Raw genomic sequence first — 20274 nt, 5'->3', positions numbered from 1 at the left:
GTGTCTCCAAAGATTCTTGGAGGCACCTTTCTCAGTCCTTCCGGTTTACATTCCTCAGGGTCAGATTTCAGCTAAGTGATCGAAATTGAATAAAGGTGCATTAGAGAAGATATAATTAGTCCTTAAATCATAGGATCTCAAATTCATGAATTTCCTTGAAAGTTTAGCAGAGAAGTCTTTTTTTTTTTTTTTTTAAGCCTTTGGGGCAATCTCTCCAAGTTTTCTCCCAAGAATTTAATGTTCACTTATGCAAGTAACATTACTCAATTGGTCTCCAGTGCTAAGAGTTTCCTCTGGCAGTCTTTTTCACATTTGAAATGAAGAATTCACAGACATGCATTCACCCAGACCTGTTCCCATATGCAGTTCGCTTCAAGTTCTCTCTCAGAGTCTCCAACCCGTCTCTCAGTTGTTTCTTGAAGTAGTGGTTCACATCGGCAGATGCCTTACTGAGCAGCACGATGTCAATCTCCGAGGATCCTTGGGTGTCGGTCCCTTTCACGTAAGAACCACCCTATGAAGACAAGGGGCACTATGCGGGGTGGGGAATAGCTCAGCTAACCTTGAGGGAAGTGCAGATTTCTGGCTGTAGCATTTTTTAGGGTCAATTAACACTGTGAATAGTTTAAATAGGTGCTACTTTATCTTCCCTCACCTTGGGGGAAAAAAAAAAAGACAGGAGAAGTCATTTACCATGATCTGCTGAGACCATGGTAGATGCTTCACAACTGAACTTAGATTCAGTTATGGGAAGAAGGCAGAATTTGCAGAAAAAGTCTGAAAATCCTTATGAAGAAATGAGCTAGAAGTTCTCAGACTTTCTGCTTGAGAGCCACTCAATTGTGAGGAGTACACAAAGGTGGGAATTAAATCCACCGCTAGTATATGTGGTACCTAGGTGCCCTGAAACAAACCGGTCCTGCCAGTTAGAACCTTAAGTGACTGGTGCTTCTGGAGGGCGTCTGTTTGCTGCATTTCTAAATAGATCACCAATGAGTTTCATAAAGTATTCTGTCATTATAATTAATGTGTACTTATTGCAAATCTCTTAACTAAATATAATTTTTATAAAAGTCAAAACTTAAATTAGTTAGCAGCACAGCCTTGCTCTACTTAGCACTCAAGGACAACTTGAGGTTGCAAGTTCCCAAAGGAAGCTCTTTAGCAGTAAAAGAAGCTGTTACCTATGATTTGGGAAGCATTACGTCCACAGGGGAAAAGCAACCTGTCAACAGACTGTCACACCACCATTTCTCAAGAAGTTTAGAAAACATTCTAAAGCTCTGAGTCCTCTGCCATTTATTGTATGTTAACTTTTTAAGGATTGCCAACAGCCCGTTCAGTCAGGCACCGTGTGGCTCGCTCAAGCAAGCAGCAATATGCCAGTTTTATTCTTGGCACCGACCTAGCCAACTTTTCTTTTGGAGTATAACCGCTTTCCAATGTTGTGCTGATTTCTGCAGTACGATGAAGTGAGTCTGCCGTTTGTATACACATCCCCCCTCCCTCATCGGCCTCCCTCCCACCACCCCCTCCACCCGCGGAGGTCATCACAGAGCCCTGAGCTGAGCTTCCTGTGCTATAGAGCCTGTTCTGAGAGCTGCCCTGGCAACTGCTGACTCCAGGATTCTGTGCCTTAGTTGACATCTAAGAATCAAGAAGCTGCCTCTGCAATCCCAGATATGCCTGCCCTACTATAAATCCAGAGACAGAAGTCATTGCCAGAACTCTCAGCTTCAAAGTCAGCCTGTACCTGCTACATCTGGACTAGCTAAAATGGGTCCCCTGTGCCTCCTGCCTTTACTCTGACTTAACTCAGCTCTGGACTCAGTCTTTAGGTAGTGCAACTAATTGAGGAAACCCATTTTGTCACAGTAGCAAAGGAATGTGCGAAATGTAGTTTTTAGTGCTTCCTTAACCAGAGATTGTAGTGTGCTAACATGTACAGTCAATTTCCAAGAATGGAATATAGGGCACAGAAATTCTTAGTTGATCACTTGCCCTTGTTTTCAGCCAGCACCTTGTGGGACTGGAATAGAACTCTGACTCCCCATTTCTAGCTCTGTGATCATGCTTTATTTCTATAGGAGAAAATATGCTGTTTCATATTCAGGCTTTTTCCACTGCTATCTTAGGTAGCATTTAATCATACTCTTAAATCATCTTTGCTATTGTGACATTAAAAGTTAATATTTTTATTTTAAATAAACAAGGCTTAAAGACACTTTTATAACAATTATGTGTGCATTTTAAAATGAAGAAATGGAAAAATGATTAAAAAAAAATGCCCTCAGAACTATGTCCTGTATTTTTTTTTTTCTCTAAACACTGATTACATAGTATGTAGTGGTGATACTAACATTATGAGCAATAATGATAGAAGGGAAACCACACCAGCATTGTTGTTTGGATCCCTTCATTGTGTTCAGGGTACTTTCCTTCAAGGCAATTTTCACAGAATGACCCTGCATTCTCTGGACAACTGTTTCGGGACACAGTGAACTGTCTTTAGGCTGAGAGGAAGTCCATCAAGACAGCACCTAATTACTTCCATAGGCAGGTTGCTCAGGCATGAAACCGTGCTCTGGGGGACAGGCGTACCTCCTTTGCCTGAAATTCCCTCAAGCATTTAAAAACATCGGTCTAGTGAGAGCCAAGTCCTTGGCCCTGCCAATGTAAAGGCACTTTTGCCCCTTGGGCAAAACTGCCAACTTTAATGGGTTCCAGCTGTCACATGGTTGAGTGCCTGCCCCGCTAGCCGGCAGCCTGCCCTGGCATTTCAAAGGGCTCCTAGCAGGCCTCTTATAGCCGCTACAGAAGGCGAAGCTGGTCTTTTAACACGTGGCCCTGCCCAGTGGATGTCCATCACCTCCAGGAGAAAGGAAGGGCTTCCTTAGGGCTGCGTGGTCCAGCCCGAGGGCTGGGGGCTCAGATTACCTGGATCACTCGGGAGGCCGGCACTGGAAAGGATTCCTGGATCAGTTGGAGCAGGGCACCGACCTCAGCTGCACAAGCAGCTCTTTGAGAACCAGAGGCAGGGCAGATGTGTCGGTCTGCAAATCTCCGTAGCTCCTGGGGACCTTTACACTCCAACATATTATGAGGTGAAAATCCTGCGGACATTTGGGCTTCATAGAGAAAGGATCACTATTTGACATTCGCTGCACAGAAATGGATGCGTGTGTGTCTAACACAAGCATCTAATTTTGTATGCAAGTTAGGTCTAGTTAATTACCAGGACTGCCTTGTTGGGTCACAGGGAGTACTACCCTCTCTGCTGGTAGGGTGTGAGGGGAACCGGCAGAGTTCAGTCCCTCTGGAATGAGCTGGCATGTTAACCCTAAGTCTCAACAGAGAAGTGGCTGAATTCCTCTGAGAATACATTGAGATATCCATTCTTATGTCAGGAAAAGGTCTTTGCCCCGATTCATAAATCACTTTAAGTTTCTAAATGGAAAACATGTATGTTATCAAGTTTCAATAAAATGGTCCCAGGATAAAGAACTCTAAGTTAAGCCATCTATTCTAAAGGTCTTAAACTGCCAACCCACAGGCCAAATTCTACCTGCGGAATGTTTGCTTTAGACCTGCGCAGTGTTTTCAAAATGAAGAAACTGAGTCAGTATCTAGAAATCAAGAGATAGTACATTTTTTAAAATGAGGACATTAGAGGTGTGTGTGCTAGTGGATGTGTGTGTTTGCTTTTTAAGACAGAAATGCTGACAAGACTGGCCACACACTTCACGGGAAGGAACTGAATAACTGAACTCTTAAGTTCAGTAAATGGGGCATGTGAAGCTAAACTGACAATAAGACTGATTAACCAGAGGAAAAGCATACAGATTTTATTGATCTTATTATTATTATTTTTCTTATGTGCACAGAGTCCTTTCCAGAAAAGAAATGAAAACTACAAAGAATTAGACTCGGGTATTCTGAAGTTCCGATATTTTGGCCACCTTATGGACCCCAGCTCATTGGAAAAGACCCTGACGCCGGGAAGTTCAAAATAATCAATATGCTGAATTGGCACATTTTGAGATGGCATATCCTGATCCCTTTCAACAGCTCAGAAAATTTCACAAATTTGCAGTCGGTAGATTTTAGTGTGTGCGTGCTCAGTCGTGACTGACTCTTCGCGACCCCATGGACTGTAGTCCGCCAGGCTCCTCTGTCCACGGAATTTTCCAGGCAAGAATACTGGAGTGGGTTGCCATTTCCTCCTCCAGGGGATCTTCCCAATTGAAGGTTTGGACCCGCATCTCCTGTGTCTCCTGCATTGGCAGGTAGATTCTTTACTGCTTACGACATCAGGATAGATCATACATACACCAAAGAAAAAAAATCTCTGAGAATTTGCAATAATAAACTGACTTTCATTTAGGTTTACATAACAAATTCATGTTATCATGGAGAATTAATTTTAGAGAAAGTGAAAGTGAAGTCGCTCAGTCGTGTCTGACTCTTTGCAACCCCATGGACTGTAACCTACCAGGCTCCTCCGTCCATGGGATTTTCTAGGCAAGGGTACTGAAGTGGGTTGCCATTTCTTTCTCCAGGGGATCTTCCTGACCCAGGGATTGAACCTAGGTCTCCCACATTGCAGGCAGAGGCTTTTCCGTCTAATCCACCAGGGAAGCTAGGCCTCTGGCAAATGCCTTGAAGAAGAATTCACTAATCCTTTCTGGAAATGAACTTTCAACTGATCCTTCCCTTTCAAGCACATATGAAAGTTTCATAGAAATTGAATATATACTTAGCAATAGATAAAACTCAGCACTTATCAGAGAACTGATATCACACAGATTATATTCTCTGACCAATGTGCAATTAAATGAGAAATCAGTAACAAAATAACGAACATATCCATACTTTAAGAAAGTTTTAAAAACACTTACTTCAAAAGAGTCACAGATCACAGAAGAAATCACACTGTAAATCAGAACATGGTACTAAACAATAATAAATTTTACATCAACACTCAAAGGATACACAGCCTCTTGTTTAAATTTCATCAATTATGCCAGATTAACAGATTGGGGTTTTTTTTTGTTTTTGTACATTTTGATTCCTTTGTTTGAAACATAGTTGTCATTCCTTTTATGGACATTTCACCAAAAACTGATCACTTTTCAGTGACTATTTTATATTCAGAGCCAATTATTGTTTCCCAGAAAAAAATTATTTAATTCCAGCAACCACCAATTACTTTAGGGGACAGAACCACAAATATGAGAGCAAAAGGTATATTACCTTAGTTTTGTGATAATTTCTGATGGACAGACCATAATCTGACTCCCACTTGTATCCTGACATTCTATCCCATTTTTGCTGCTTCTGAGTTGTCTCTTTGCACCACGCCTCAGTTTCCCAGCTTCCTCCTCCAATGTGGCTCCACAGAATTATGCCCCGCCGCCAAGAGGATGAGCTTCCCAGGTGGCGCTAGTGGTAAAGAACCTGCCTGCTAATGCAGGAGACCTGAGAGACATAGGTTCAACCCCTGCATCAGGAAGATCCCTGGGAGGAGGGAATGGCAACCCACTCCAGTATTCTTGCCTGAAGAATCCTGTGAACAGAGGAGCCTGGCAGTCTACAGCCCTTAGGGTCACAGAGTCGGACACGACTGCAGTGACTTAGCACACATACAGGACCCAAGAGTATACAATCTCAAATATATACTAGCTTCACCCTCTGCGCTCTCTATTTGCCATTCTTGGAAACAACCTGTAATGCTCTGATGTAGGGAAGCCACAAGACGGTTTCTATGCAGCGTGAACATCCATACAGTGAAGCACCGGGCACCTCCGTTACCTCTTTTGCGGGCTGTAAAGTGATGCTCTCGTATTTCGTGGTTCTCCCGGCTAAGGACCGTTCCAAAGTGTCTAGAACACATCCTACATGTTTTTGATATTTTTGTAGCCATGTATTTTACGTTCCTTTCTTCTAGATTTTCCCAGTGTAGCTTGTGTGTCTCCATGGTTGACCTGTCACGTGTAGGCTGAGAAAAAGTAAATACTTAACCCAGGAATTATAAGAGCTATTTCAGAGATCTGCTGGTTTTCATTTGGCTGGCTTCTCACTAAATGCTCCCATTCATGGGCACAGAGAATTCTCATTCTATGTTCTCAAAACATAGCAAAGTCCATTAGTTTGGGTTGTTTTTTTTTTTGACACAGATGGAAAACTGCTGTAGATTAATAAAGCAATGAACCATGAGAACCATACTGCTGAAAAAAGTATTTTTTAAAAAGCACTAGTTTATGTTTTATACAATCAGAAGAATGAGAGCCCAGTTCTTTTTCTGGTGTTTACTTTTGCAGGCCTTGGGCTAATCACTCAACCTAATTGGGTCTTTGATCCTTCATTTGTAAAATGGGGGAGGGGAAAGGAGGGAAGGGAAGTCAATTAGTCTACCTCCAAGGCCACATTAAAAGTGAAAAATTCTAGGGTTGCAAGGACTCCACCCCCACATAAGCGCTTTGGAATAATAATTACAATAGCGCCTGCCCTGGGTATAATGGCTGGGCCCAGGGACTTCTGAGTGCTCTTCACAGCAGTTCTGCAAGATGGGTTGTTTAGAGCTAAGAAGACTGAGGCACACGGCTTTAACCCCTGCATCTGACCTGTGGCCTGTGGCCACGAGTTTTACCTTTCAGTTTTCTGAGAGTAAATCTTCATGAGCGAATGAAAAAAACAGAGGCAACAGACACAAAGGGTGGGCATTTCAGGAAAAGGAGGAGGCCCTTGCCTGCCACCCCCTACTTTCACCCCCTGCACCTCACTGTGACGTTGTGGCGTCTCCCTCAGGACGTCTTGGTCACATTTTTCATGGTGAACTTCTCCAAGATGCTTCTGTTGAAAGTGATACTTCAGAGCCCTGCCGCTGATAAAGTCACTCCCGCAGTGCTCACAGTTGTAGGATTTAAGAGCCCACATCCTTGCCCAGCGAAGTATCGCATTTAGATCCTGTTGACGACAAAGCAGAAAGGTAAGCCCTTTGAAGAAAATCCAGTCCCTCAGAGTTAACCAGAAGAGAGATAATATTGTTTCTAGTGTGCTAATTTGTGCTCTATCGGATGCAAGTTTTCCAAGAAGTTTATTCCTCACTGATATCAAATATGATATCATGAAAATAGTCATTGAAACCAGCTGCTGGAACTCGAGTTGATAAACATCAAGGAGGCTGTAAAGCCACCAAAACCAAGTGCAAAGCTGTGTGTGTAGGTATAAAAGTACAGTTTTCGAAAAAGCGTTACAAATGAATCTGTGACCTAAGAGATGTTAACTGTGGATTTAGATATTATCTTTACTCAGGGACTCTCTAAGAGGCATCGTTTCTTCCATTTTTATCACTCAATGAGTTCCCATAAATGAGAAAATTACCTTGAGTGATGATTTCTACATGTCTTTCAAATTAACTCTGTTCTTTTTTAAACTAAAGAAATGCCAAAGTTTGTACCAAGGGACACAGTCTGGGAGATGTGGGCGATTCTATGCTCCACCCGGCTGCTTCTGAAGCTGTTTATACTCTTGTTGCTAAGTGACTCGACTTGGATTTGTTCTAACTTGTCTGAAGCTTAGAGCTCCTTCCTCAGAGGTAAGCATTGTGGGATTTGTAGTCACCGGTTTCTTAGCGAGTGGTTAGATTAAATATTTCTAAGTGCACTCAGATTATTTTGAAGCTGCTACTGTAAAAATATTATCACAAATTCTAATGGCTTAAGCATATAACATTACTTGCTTGTCGTGCCGTAGGCCAGAAGCCTGGCATGGGTCACGCAGAGCTAAAATGAGGCTGCATTCCTTTCCGGAGGCTCTTGGGTAAGATCCACTTCCTAGAGGTGACCCACATTCCTTGGCAGGTGGGGCCCCTTCCTCCATCGTCAAAGCCAGCAAAATCCAGGAAAAGCCTATGGGATCCTGTTTACATCCAACCATTCTGATCGGTTCTCTTCCCCTCTTAAAGACCCTTGTGGCTCCATTGGGCTCAACTGGATAATCCAGGATAATCTTCCCATTTTAAGGTCTGCTATTAACAGCCTTAATGCTATCTGCAAACTTAACTCTCCTTTGCCTTGTAAGGTAATAAACTCAGAGCTTCCCGAGATTAAGATGTGGACATCTTTGGCGGGGGGCGGGCATTCTTTTTTACCCACCACACTGTAGCTCTAAAGTTCAACCAGGAATAGAAACGAATCCAAAATGTATCTGTATAAGGTGGAAGAAAAGCAAAATGTATTCACTCCTTACAAAATCTTTAGTGCTTAATGGGTTTTGGGGACTTTGTGTCAGACAAATTTGGAGTTGCTGGGTGATCTGCTACTGAACAGATGCTGTTTCCACTGAGAACTGCATGGGTCCTGTCACATAAGGAAGATGTGAAAGCAACTTAGTGGTTCATGGCAGCGCTTTAAAAAATCAAATAGAATAAAATTAGAGAATATTGAACATAGTGAAGGTAAACAACGATTTGTGAAACATCCTTGGGCGACCAACCACCAAGTTTGCCTGGGAGTAAGGGGGGGTCCCTGTTACGCAGGATTTTCAGTGCTAAAGTGAGGAAATTCTGAGGCAAGTAGGGACACGTTGGTTACTCTAGCACTACCGCAGAGACCACCTTGAAAATCAGCTTCTTATCAGCCCTAAAGCTCCTCTGAATGAATGGATTGAGTCCCTGTAAGATCCAAGGTCAAAAAAAAAAAAAAGATCCAAGGTCGTGGAATTTGCGGAACTTGATTCCATCTGCCCAAATTGTGATGTTTGCCCTGCACTAGGTATTCATTTCTGGTCCAATCGACCTGGACTGAGATACAGTGAGCGCAGGCAGACACATGACTCAATCTTACGTGCCAAGTTCTCTAAGGGGTGCTGAGGCAACGTTGGGCACTTGTGGTTTACAGAAATGAAAGAGTATCAATCAGAGCTTCCCAGCACAAGCTTTCTGTCCAGGATCAGAAGAGGGAAAGAATGAGGGAAATGGTGGAATTTCTAGGTTTCCTCAATGAGCTGTCTCTCCACCCTTCTTTCACTTAGCATAATGTTTCCAAGGTTCACCCATGTTGTAACAGGAACCAGTATTTCATTCATTTTCACAGACAAATACTACTCTATTGTATGGATATACCACTAGTTCTGTTTTGTTTTTTAATCCACAAATTAGTTAATGGAAATCTGGGTGGTTTCTACTCTTTAGCTATTATGAATAATACTGCTATGAACATTCATGTTTTCATCTACAGGTTATTGTATGAACATATGTTTTGAATTCTCAGATAGCTGAGGGTGAAATTGCTAAGTCCCAGGATAACTCTATGTTGAACTCTTTGAGGAACAGCCAAACTGTTCTCCATATTTTACAAATTACAATTATGAAGTGGTATCTAATTGCGTTCTGATTTGCATTTCCTAATGACTAATGCTGCTGACTGTCTTGTCATGTACTTATTGACTATTTGTATATTTTCCTCAGAGAAATTTAGATACTTTGCTCATTTTAGAATGGGATTATTTGTCTTTCTATTGTTGAACTGTATGCATTCTTTATATTTTGAAAATCAAACTCTTATCTGATATATAATTTAAAAATTTTGTGCCATTCTATGGCTTGTCCCTTCATTTCTTGATAGTGTCCTTTGATGCACAAAAGTTTTAAATTCTGGGACTTCCCTGTTGGTCCAAAGTGGCAAGACCCTGAGCTCCCAATGCAGGTGACCCGAGTTCCATCCCTGGACAGGAAATTAGATCCCACATGCCATAACTAAGAGCTTGCATGCTGCAACTAATAAGGTCCCACATGCTACAAACTAAGACCTGGTGCAGTCAAATATATAAATTTTTTTTTTTAGGTTTTAAATTCTTATGAACTCAAAGCTATTTTTCCTGCTTGTGCTTTTGGTGTGATACAGTGGGGGGGGGGGGGGGGACCGTTGCCTATGCCAAGGGAAACCACGGGTAACCAGTCAAATTCCTCTCACCTGCCCTGCCTAATCAAGGTCGCCTTCCCCTCATAGTTCAGTTGGTAAAGAATTCCGCCTGCAATGCAGGAGACCCTGGTTGGATCCCCGGGTTGGGAAGATCCCCTGGGAAGGGAAAAGACTACCCACTCCAATATTCTGGCCTAGAGAATTTCACGGACTATACAGTCCATGGGGGTCGCAAAGAGATGGACACGACTGAGTGAAGTGAAGTGTCTTCACAAAAGACTTGCTTGTCCTCCAAGCAATAGGTAGCCTAAGCAATACGTTGTTTGCCTGAGTTATTTTCCAGACACTTGAAGTCAGTTGTATCTAGTTGGAGGTGAGCTGGTTAAGACCGAACAGCACAATCCATCCTCCAACTGGGAATGCACAAGTGTGCATCTCAGTGACTGTGTGTGTGTGTGTGTGTGTGTGTGTTTGCTTAGAGACCTTTCGATGAGCTTCAGATCCGGTTAAGCGCTCCCATCTCTGAACCAAGCAGGAGACCCTATAACCTAGTTACGCCTGCGCAGAACTACACCGGTGGAGAGCTACGCCTGCGCCCAACTATAACCACCGGATCTTTTTCCAATCACCTTTCTCCGTTCTGTGCACCCCAATGCCTCAGAGCTCCCCTCAGACCGCTGTTTATTCCCACAGTACTGCCTCTTGCCTTCCAGGGAGCGCAGTTTGAGGTTTGCTTTTCAGTCTTACTTAGCTGCCTTGCAAATAAATACTCTGCTGCGAACTGAAGAGACAGCACGCAAGCACTGTGCTTCGGGGTTTTGCTGTGGTGTGTGTTGAGTAGAACAAGATAGTACCTGGTGCAGTGACAGGTTTGGTGAGCCAGCCAGGAGGTAAGTCCAGACATGCCTTTCCTCCGTGGCTCCTTGGCCCTTTGAGGGTTATTGAGAGTCCAAGCAACTACCTGGTCGATTTGTTCCAGCAAGCGTCCGCCTGATTTCCCCAGACAGGTGCCGCCAATCTTCAGAATTTAGCTGTTTTTTGCAGTGAAGAAGTGGTTTTGGAGCTTGGGGGTTGGAAGACGTGTTTTGGGTGAGTAATCTTGTTAAAGAGACACACCTGTGCCTTCACTGTCTGGCAGTCCTGCCCAGATGGTGGATTGGAGGCCCACCTTGCAGGATTCTGACAGACAGTATAAAAGTTTACAGCTGCTGAAGCGTTCCACATCCAGGTTAAAGGCCCAGGGCTGTGATTTTTGATCTTTCTTTTCTTATCTGTGTCCAATCGTCTGAAGTGTTATGGATTGACTTTTGGAGATTGAGCTTCTTGATGACTATAACATGTACTCTAAGAGAGATTTCTTTGCAGCAACCATGTAGAAACAAAATGAGATTTTTTTCCCCCCCATTGCAAAATGAGAAACGGTAATTCAGTTCCCCCTTGCAGCCCTCTAGGCCACGTTCTCCAAAACTGGATGACTTTAAGTTTCAATCTATGGAAAAGAAAGAGATGGTGTTTTTTGATATCCTTGCATAGTGCAAACATCCTTTAGACTCAGAGAAAAATGGCCCTCAATTATAGTACAACTCTGCAACTGGATTTATTTTGGAAACAGGAAGAAAAATGGAAAGGAATGCCTTATGTATAGTCTTTTATCAGAATCAACCTGCACAAAGAATATGGAAAGTTATGGTCCAGCAGAATGGGAAGTGGAAGAAACCTGTTCTCCTTGATTCTAATGCACAGTTGGCTGACAACAGTGCTGCGCTTTCATTGCCTCCTCCTGACCCTGCTCCCAATGCCCACTGCCCCTTCTCTGAAGGCTCAGAGAAATAGGAATGCTATCTTTCTGTCAACCCTGCCAGGAGTTTGCCTGGGCTCTGGTTTTTAGATTCCACATACGTGATAATATACAATATTTGCCTTTCTCTTACTTATTTCACTAAGGATAATACTCTGTAGGCTCATCTTGTTGGAAATGGTAGAATTCCATTCTTTTTTATGGCTCAGTAATATTCCATTGTGTGTACATGTATGTCGTATGTGTGTATATGTGTGTGTGTGTGTATACACTCTGTGTATATATACAATACATATACTTCCCAGTGGTGCTTCCCAGTGGCGCAAGTGGTAAATAATCTACCTGCCAATGCAGGAGATGTGGATTCGATCCTTGGCTTGGGAAGATCCCCTGGAGAAGGAGATGACCACTTGCTCCAGTCTTCTTGCCTGGGAAACCCCATGGCTAGAGGAGCCTGGCAGGCTATTATAGTCCGTGGGGTCACAAAGAGCTGGATACGAGTAAGCACAGCACATTCGTACACACATCACGTCTTTATCCATTCATCTTAAATTGCTTGCATACCCTGGCTATTGCTGCTCTGAATATTGGGGTGCATGTGTCTTCTTGGAGTAGCTGGGTTTTTGTTTTGTCTTTTACATATACGTGGGAGTGGAATTGCTGTATCATATGGCAGTTTTACTTTTAGTGTTTTGAGAGATCTCCCAACTGTCTTCCCCGCTGGCTGCACCAGTTTCTAATCCCACCAGCAGTGTATAAAGGTTTACTTCTCTTCATGTTTATTATTTGTAGACGTGCTGGTATTAACTATTCTGACAGGTGTGAGGTGATGTCTCATTGTGGTTTTGATTTGCATTTCTCTGATTAATGATGAATATTTCATGTGCCTGTTGGCCATCTGTATGTCTTTTTTTGGGGAAACATCTATTCAAGTCTTCTGTCCATTTTTTAAATGTTTCTTTTTTTACACTGGTTGGTATGAGCTGTTGAAATATTTTATATATTAACCTCTTAACAGTCATATTATTGGAAAATATTGTCTACCATTCGGTAGGTTGTCTTTTAATTTTGTTGGTTTATTTTGCTGTGCAAAAACCTTTAAATTTAATTGGATTTCTGTTGTCTATTTTTGTTTTAATTTCTTTGCCTTAGGACACAGATTCAAAAAAAAAAATTGCTATGAGTAATGTCAAAGAGTGTTCCACCTCTGTCCTTTTTTAGGAGTTTTATAGTTTCAGGTGAGTGGCTCCGTTTTTGAAAGTGCAGAGGCTTAGCTAGGCCTGCTCAGAAGAACCATCACCACACCTTTTTCCAGTCGCCTTTCCTCACACTCCCTGTGCTTCTGAGAGCCCTGCTGCTTTATTCTTTTTTAAAATGTATTTTTTTATTGCGCTATAGTTGATTTACAGCATTTTATTCTTTATCCCATAAATACCTGCACCCTTGCCTTCAGGGAGGCGGCTCTGAGACTAGATTTCCCATTTCCTTGCTTGGCTGCCTCGTGAATAAACCTCCTTTGCGGCAAACCTTGGCATCTCATGCACTGTGGGCAAAATGAGCCTGGCTAAGTAAAATGAGGTCATGAATATTTACACCTATGTTTATTCTAAGAGTTTAATAGTTTTAGCACTTATATTTAGGCCTTTAAATATATTTTGATAATTTTTATATATGGGTGGTGTGAGTTAGTGGTCAAAATTCGTTTTTTTACATAATGGTATCCAGTTGTTCCAGCACAATGTGTTCAACAGAGACTGTCTTGTCCCCAGTGAATTGTCCTGGCGTTCTTGTCAAATCAGCTGACCATAGATGTATAGGCTTATTTCTAGGTTTAATTTTATTCCATTGATCTACATGTCTGTCTTTATGCCTGTACCATGACTACTGTGTGTTAGTAGCTGGTTTTGAAATTGTACATCTTAGCTCTCCAATCTGTCCTTCCTTCAAGATTGTTTTTGACTATTCCAGGTTCCTTGAATTTCCATGGAATTTTAGATCATCCTATCAATTTCAATAAAGAAGCCGGCTGGGATTCTGATTGAATAGAAGTTCTATCTCTAGATTAATTTGAGCAATATTGACATCTTAACAGTATTGCCCCAATCTTAATTTCTTTCAGCAGTGTTTTATAGTTTTCAGTGTACAGATCTTGAACTTTTGGGGGTTAAATTTATTCTGTAGTATTTTCGTTTTTTTGATGTTATTGTATATGGAATTGGTGTCATAATTTCATCTTTGTATTGTTCATTGTTAGTGTTTAGAAACACAACTGATTTTTGTAAATCTTCAACCTTTTAAGCTCACTATTTTTTTTTTTTTTTTTTTTTTACTATATTTTGCATGTCATCTGCAATAGAGATAGTTCGATGTCTTTTCTAATCTGGATGTTTTTACTGTGCTTTTTTAAATTAATCATTGACTTGTTTAATCTTGTCAAATTGCCCTGGGTACATCTTCAAGTGTAACATTGCATAGCAGTAGTGAGGGTAGACATCTTTGTTGTTTTCCTGATCTTAGAAAAAAATCTTTAAATCTTTTAAGTGTGGTGTTTATCAGTTTCATAGAAACTGTTTAGCAGGGTGAAGACATTCTCCTCTGTTCTGTTTGTTCTGTGTTGTTATCATGAAAGTATGTTGGTTTTTGTTAAGGTTTTGTCGCATGTTTTTCCAACATCTGATAAGATGATCATGTTTTTATTTTTTTCTGTGATGCGTTAATGATTTGGGTTAATGTCAGAACTGTTAAACCAACCTTAGAATCCTGGAATAAACACTACTTGGTCATGATGTATAATCCTTCATATATGTTGTTAGATTCAGTTTGGTAATATTCAGTGTAAGATTTTTGCGTTTCCATTTATAAAGGATATTGGATTATAGTTTTCATCCACCTCTCCTATTGTATCTTCTGCCTTTACTATTTTGCTAGGGCCATAGATTAAAAATCAACAGTTGGTAAAGGAATAAGACAAGAATACACACAGATTTGAGTACCTGAGCAGCCCTGTACACTTGTTCCACTTAGAGACCATGACCCACCTATTTCTGTCAACCTGATCACCAGTCAGTGGCTGGCCTGCATGAAGCAAAGGAGAGGTTCCGCCACCCCAGAGACGCTTCCTCCTTTCTGAGAGCATCTGCACAGTGGACTGTTCATATGTTCAGAGCATCTCTGAGTTCAGTATTTGAAATCATGAAACACCTGCCTCTAAAATATCACCTTAAATAACAGTGTGAAGATTGAAGCTGCAAGAATGATTCAGGGACTATTTGCCAGACTGCATTCCCACAAAGTCTGGTGCCCAGAATACCCACACACCCATCCCTCTTACTAATGTCTGAATGCACCCCTATGTTTTTCTGCCTGTTTGCCGAACTGGCCTGGTAGAGATTGAAAGGACATTTCCATGGAGCAGCTATAGGTCGAGGGGGCCGAGAGGCAGTGCTGTCTGTCCACTCAGGTGATGTCGCTTGGAACCACATTCCAACAGTCAGTACCAGGGGCTCATGGGCTCACCTGGGACGACCGTCTGCAACCACCTCCCCATCAGCACCACACAGGAACACTTCTGAGGACCAGGTCTCTTCCTGCCTCCCCCCTGAGGGTCCTTGTCTCATGGACCCTGGGAGGACCCCTGGCAGGTCTTTTCCACCTCTGGGATGAGCTGGCTCCTCCTCCTGGGGAGATGCTGCTGCTCTGGGGGAGCACCACCTTCCAGAGCCCCTTCTGCACCAGGTCCCGCTCAGGACAGCTCAGCGTTTTTCTTGGTTGTCCGATTTTTTGGCTGCCTTTATTGGACGTGGCTCTGCTTGGCCACCTCACAGGATGGTTTGGGATGTCCTTTGGAGCTAGCTAAACACCCATCTCAGAATATGTAGGGAAGTGCTTCAGTTTTGGCCATCCCGTCTGAAACTAGTTTTCCCCGGTGTCCTCCCACAAGGAGCACACTTTCCAGGCTTCCTTCAACTTCATCCAAAGTTCCTCTAGGCTCTGTGAAAGTCTGGAGTTTGTCCCATGAGAATTGTGGGGACTCTAAGACATTTGGCAATCGGAGAAGGCCATGGCAACCCACTCCAGTGCTCTTGCCTGGAAAATCCCATGGACGGAGGAGCCTGGTGGGCTGCAGTCCATGGGGTCGTGAAGACTCGGACACAACTGAGCGACTTCACTTTCACTTTTCACTCTCATGCATTGGAGAAGGAAATGGCAACCCATTCCAGTGTTCTTGCCTGGAGAATCCCAGGGATGGTGGAGCCTGGTGGGCTGCCGTCTATGGGGTCACACAGAGTCGGACACGACTGAAGCGACTTAGCAGCAGCAGCGAGGCATTTGGGGACAGACAAGTCTGCCCAGACTGTTCCTGGTCACTCCTGGTGAGCGCTGGGCTGAGATAGAGGCCACCAGAGTTCCCCCACCAGCCAGCTGAAGCCGCATCCCAAGCATCTTCTAAAAGACTACTGCAGACTGCCCCCAACTTAAGGTGAGGATCTTGGAGAGGTCGAAGATCAGAACTCCTGCTCTGAATTACTGAGGCTAGAGGGTGGTTGTTCAGTCACTGAGTCATGTCCAACCCTTTTTTTTGACCCCAAAGACTGTAGCCCACCAGGCTTCTTTGTCCATGTGATTTCCCAGGCAAGAATACTGGAGTGGGTAGCCATTTCCTTCTACAGGTGATCTTTCTGAGCCAGGGATCGAACCCGCGTCTCCTGGCAATCGCAGGCAGGTTCTTTACCCACTTGAGGCACCAGGCTAGAAGGTAGTAATTAGAATAACTGAGGTGAGTGCCTCTCATCTAGAAGCCAATGAGATGGTACCTTTTCTGTGTAGCGTATTTGATTAATCATACTGTGAAAATTCAATTATAGCCTGTTACAGACCATCTCCATGCTAATGAACTTAGATGTAAGTCAAGACGCCTTGCTTTATAAGTTTCTCTTAAAACACTCTCCTTATTCTTGCTTAGCTACACTGAAGAACTCCGACCAGAAAGCACCCTTACAACTTAGGTTGAGGGGAGCCAAGCTCTTTTATTACTAATTAGAATTTAGGGGAAACCTAGCATGAAACTGAAACAGGCAATTAACTTCCCGCCTCTCGTCCTTTGCTTGGAGCACCCCCAGGGAGGGATACCTGTGTGGTTACTCGGCGCAGATCAGAGCAGTCTTTGGTTCTCATCATGGGACACAAGGCATTCAATGCAGGCACTTCAGCAGCGTCCGGAGAGATGCTTCTCGAAGTGCACCCCCAAATGAGCCTCAGAAGAATGTTGGCTGGGGAATGAGTGTCCCCCAACCTCACCCCACTCAGCACAGTTGCTGTTATATGAGTGCTGCAGTCGCGTCCAGTCTCAGAGCTTAAAACCTCCCACTGCGACACCCCTCACTTCAGTTCCTTGTGAACCCGAGTGCCCTTAACTATTTACCACCCACCACGCAGGCCGTGTTTATAAGACCCAGGTGGCATCCTCCCAGCTGCAGCCAGCTGCTCATATTACACGGTCAGGCCTCATGTACCCACCTAGTGTGGGGGGCTGGAGCATAGTAGATGATTATAAATATTTATTGAAATGATCCATGAGAAGCGTGTTAAAAGTATGGCCTGGCTTCCTCTTTCTGCGGTGCAATTTGTGGCTGCTTTGTCTCAACCAGAGTCAGGGTGTGCTCCACTATTATAAGCCAGTTTTCATGGCTAGCCTCAAAAAAAAACTAGGAAGAAATCCGTTCCTGGTCCAAAGAAGTAGCTGAAGTTTCCTTTTATAAGAACAACGTGTTTGTTTTAAATAGTTGATCAGCTGCTGGGAGGAAGGGTTGAGACTGCGAGGCGTCCGTCCAGAGCGCACAAAGCCCCAGGCCAGCCCTTTCGCACGGGATGCCAGCGGCTAATGACAGGCCGTCAGCTTCCTTGAGCTCCTGATGGGCTTGGCCTTGTGCACAGAGTGCAGATGCTTGAGACACAATGCCACGGAGGGCAGAGACATGCCAAGTTCTGCGGGATGTCTAGGAGCAAGAGCGAGCAGTCCCCAAGGCCTGAGTTTGTATGCACACGTGCGTGCATAGGTGCTTTGGATGAGGACGATAAGTGAAAACAATTCCCCCAGAAATGACCAGGTAAGGAAGAGGCCATGAAGAGAGAGACAGCGAGTGAGGATGACGCTGTCTGCTGTGCATGTGAGAGTAGCTTCTTCCCCCTCCGACTCCCCAGTGGAATCCTGGAAAGGCTCCATCGCTCAGCGATGCTCTGGCTACAGTGAGTTTTCTGGGAAGTCACCTTGAAGAGGTGCTGAGCTTTGAATTCAGGTCAGCTCGAGGCAGGCAAAGACGACAGGCTCGGACTCGGGGAAGGGAAAGGGGCAACTGACATCTAGGTTATATCCTCCTAAACAAAGACTAAATGTGTGAAGTAGGTGATTTGTTGTTGATGCTTTTAATTGGAGTATAAGTGTTGTGGTCCATGGGGTCGCAAAGAGTTGGCATAACTGGGCAAGTGAACAACAACATTAATTGCTTTACAATGTTGTGTTTCTGCGGTACAGTGACGTGAGCCAGCCGCGTGTGCACACACGTGCACTCCTGCGTGGACGTCCCTACCCGACACCGCAGCCCGTCTCCCTGGGCCATCAGAGTTGTGAGCTGAGGTCCCTCTGCTATATAGCAGCTTCCCACCAACTGTCTCACACATGGTGGTGTTTACATGTCAGACCTAATCCCCCGATTCACCCCACCCTTCCTTCCCCACTGTATCCGCATGTCTGTTCTCTGCTTCTCTGTTCCTGCCCTGAAAATAGGTTCATCTGTACCATTTTTCTAGATTTCACACAGATGTGTTAATATGCTGTTAGTATCTGTTTTTCTCTTTCTGAATTTGAAAACTTTGTTTTAATATTGTCTCTTTTCCCATGACTGTGAACTTCTTGAAGACCCTGTCCTTCTGGCAATATGAGGTCTGTCAAAATGTAGAAAAAAAAAAAACCAGCAGGCTATACACTCACGGTCAGGAAGATCTCCTGGAGCAGGAAATGGCAACCCACTTCAGTATTCTTGCCTGGAGAATTCCGTGGAGGAGCCTGGCGGGCTACAGTCCATGGGCTGCAAAGAGTCAGACACGACTGAGAGACTAAGCGTGTACACACACACACACACACACGCACACCCCTGTGGTCACACACACACACACACACACACCACCCCCTGTGGTCTAGGAGCCTATGTTTCCCACCACCACTCTGAGACAGAAGGCCCACCTTGGGCTGACCTCACGCTAGTTTAGGAAAATGCTTCATTTTCACCTTCTACCTGTAGTTGTTGGACACACGTAGAATTCGTGCATGATCCATCCATCCAGTTCATCCACCATTATGGTACTGGGCCCCTCACTGTGGTTAACCAACCCCTTTTCTCCCTGGTATCTCCTTTGGTGCTGGGAGAAGTCAGTCTGACACCACCCTCACATTCATATCTTCACCCTGAGAGATTGTTTCCATGCAACCACTTCATGGAAACAAAGGGCTAGTCCTTTGAGATCACAGTGTTTGGATGGTTCACATCAAATTGCAAAGCTAAAATACTAGAACAGCCTCATTTAGCTTCACATTAAAATAATGAAAAGCCTCCTCTCAGTAGTAAATTCTGATACACTTGTCTCCAATGAGACAGCATCCTGTAGGCAACTGTACATTTGTCTTAATGGTGACACAAACTGTTTCTAATTTAAACACATAAATTTAGTACGTAATGTTACATGATGGGTGTCTCAGATAAGGCATAAGTGCCATTACTGGCACCGTTACTTTATCTGTCCAAAAGGAGTTATCCTAGGTCATACAGATGGTTCCTTCAAGCACTAACAGATCTTAAAAAATTTGGTCAATTTCTCTCTTATGCTGTAAGTTATATATAACGTTTTCTAGTTAAAAATGAGACTTGGGTGTGCTTCATTCCTTTGCATGTTTAAGGCAAATAAATTGTGAGAAAAGGCAGAAAAGAGTATTAATTGAGCACCTGTGAAGCACCAGGTCTATTTGCCTATATACCCTCACTGCAGCTTTGTCAACAGTCAAGATTTTATTGCATACTTATTTATAATTGCTCAAATTCAGTGACCAAGTGAATGATATTTCAGTTGTGAAAACTATATAACTTTCATGCTTTTTGGTTTCTTACTGAAGTGTAGTTGATTAACAATATTATATACCTTATATTTTCAGATTCTATTTTCAGATAACATCCAGTATTTGTCTTTCTCTGACTTACTTCACTAAGCCTAATATTCTTTAGGTCCATCAACATTGTTGCAAATGGCAGAACTTCAGTCTTTTTTATGACTAGTATTTCATTGTGTATATATATATATATATATATATATATATATATAGATACACACATGCTACATCTTTGTCATTTACCTGTTGATGGACAATTATGTTGCTTCCATATTTTAGCTATTGTAAATAATTTTACTGTGAACATTGGGGTACATGTATCTTTTCAAATTAGTGTTTTTCATTAATCCTGCGGTAGAATTGCTGAATTATAGTTCTATTTTTAACTTTTTGAG

General features: G+C 43.1%; 1 protein-coding gene across 2 annotated transcripts in view; it reads right to left on the bottom strand.

Moving 5' to 3' along the window:
* LOC110126021 (2'-5'-oligoadenylate synthase 1-like) overlaps positions 1-17167 on the bottom strand; it is a 33284-nt gene extending 16117 nt beyond the window's left edge. Inside the window, exons 1-5 of one of the 2 annotated variants that reach the window (XM_070465851.1) lie at positions 16852-17167; positions 6778-6966; positions 5812-5998; positions 2938-3128; positions 351-514 (exon numbers count right to left, since the gene is read on the bottom strand). In XM_070465851.1, the coding sequence (XP_070321952.1) occupies positions 351-514; positions 2938-3128; positions 5812-5998; positions 6778-6966; positions 16852-16899 (779 nt within the window). In that variant the 5' untranslated portion in view covers positions 16900-17167. Of the gene's footprint in view, positions 1-350; positions 515-2937; positions 3129-5811; positions 5999-6777; positions 6967-7383; positions 7498-16851 lie in introns of those variants that run through there. The other variant, XM_020875464.2, reaches the window with a different exon arrangement.
* Between the last annotated feature and the right edge of the window lie 3107 nt (positions 17168-20274).

Source organism: Odocoileus virginianus, chromosome 3 (genome assembly GCF_023699985.2).
Source record: "Odocoileus virginianus isolate 20LAN1187 ecotype Illinois chromosome 3, Ovbor_1.2, whole genome shotgun sequence".
Lineage (NCBI taxonomy): Eukaryota > Metazoa > Chordata > Mammalia > Artiodactyla > Cervidae > Odocoileus > Odocoileus virginianus.
Note: the sequence above shows the minus strand (reverse complement) of the source record. Positions and strands in the feature narration are given on the sequence as shown.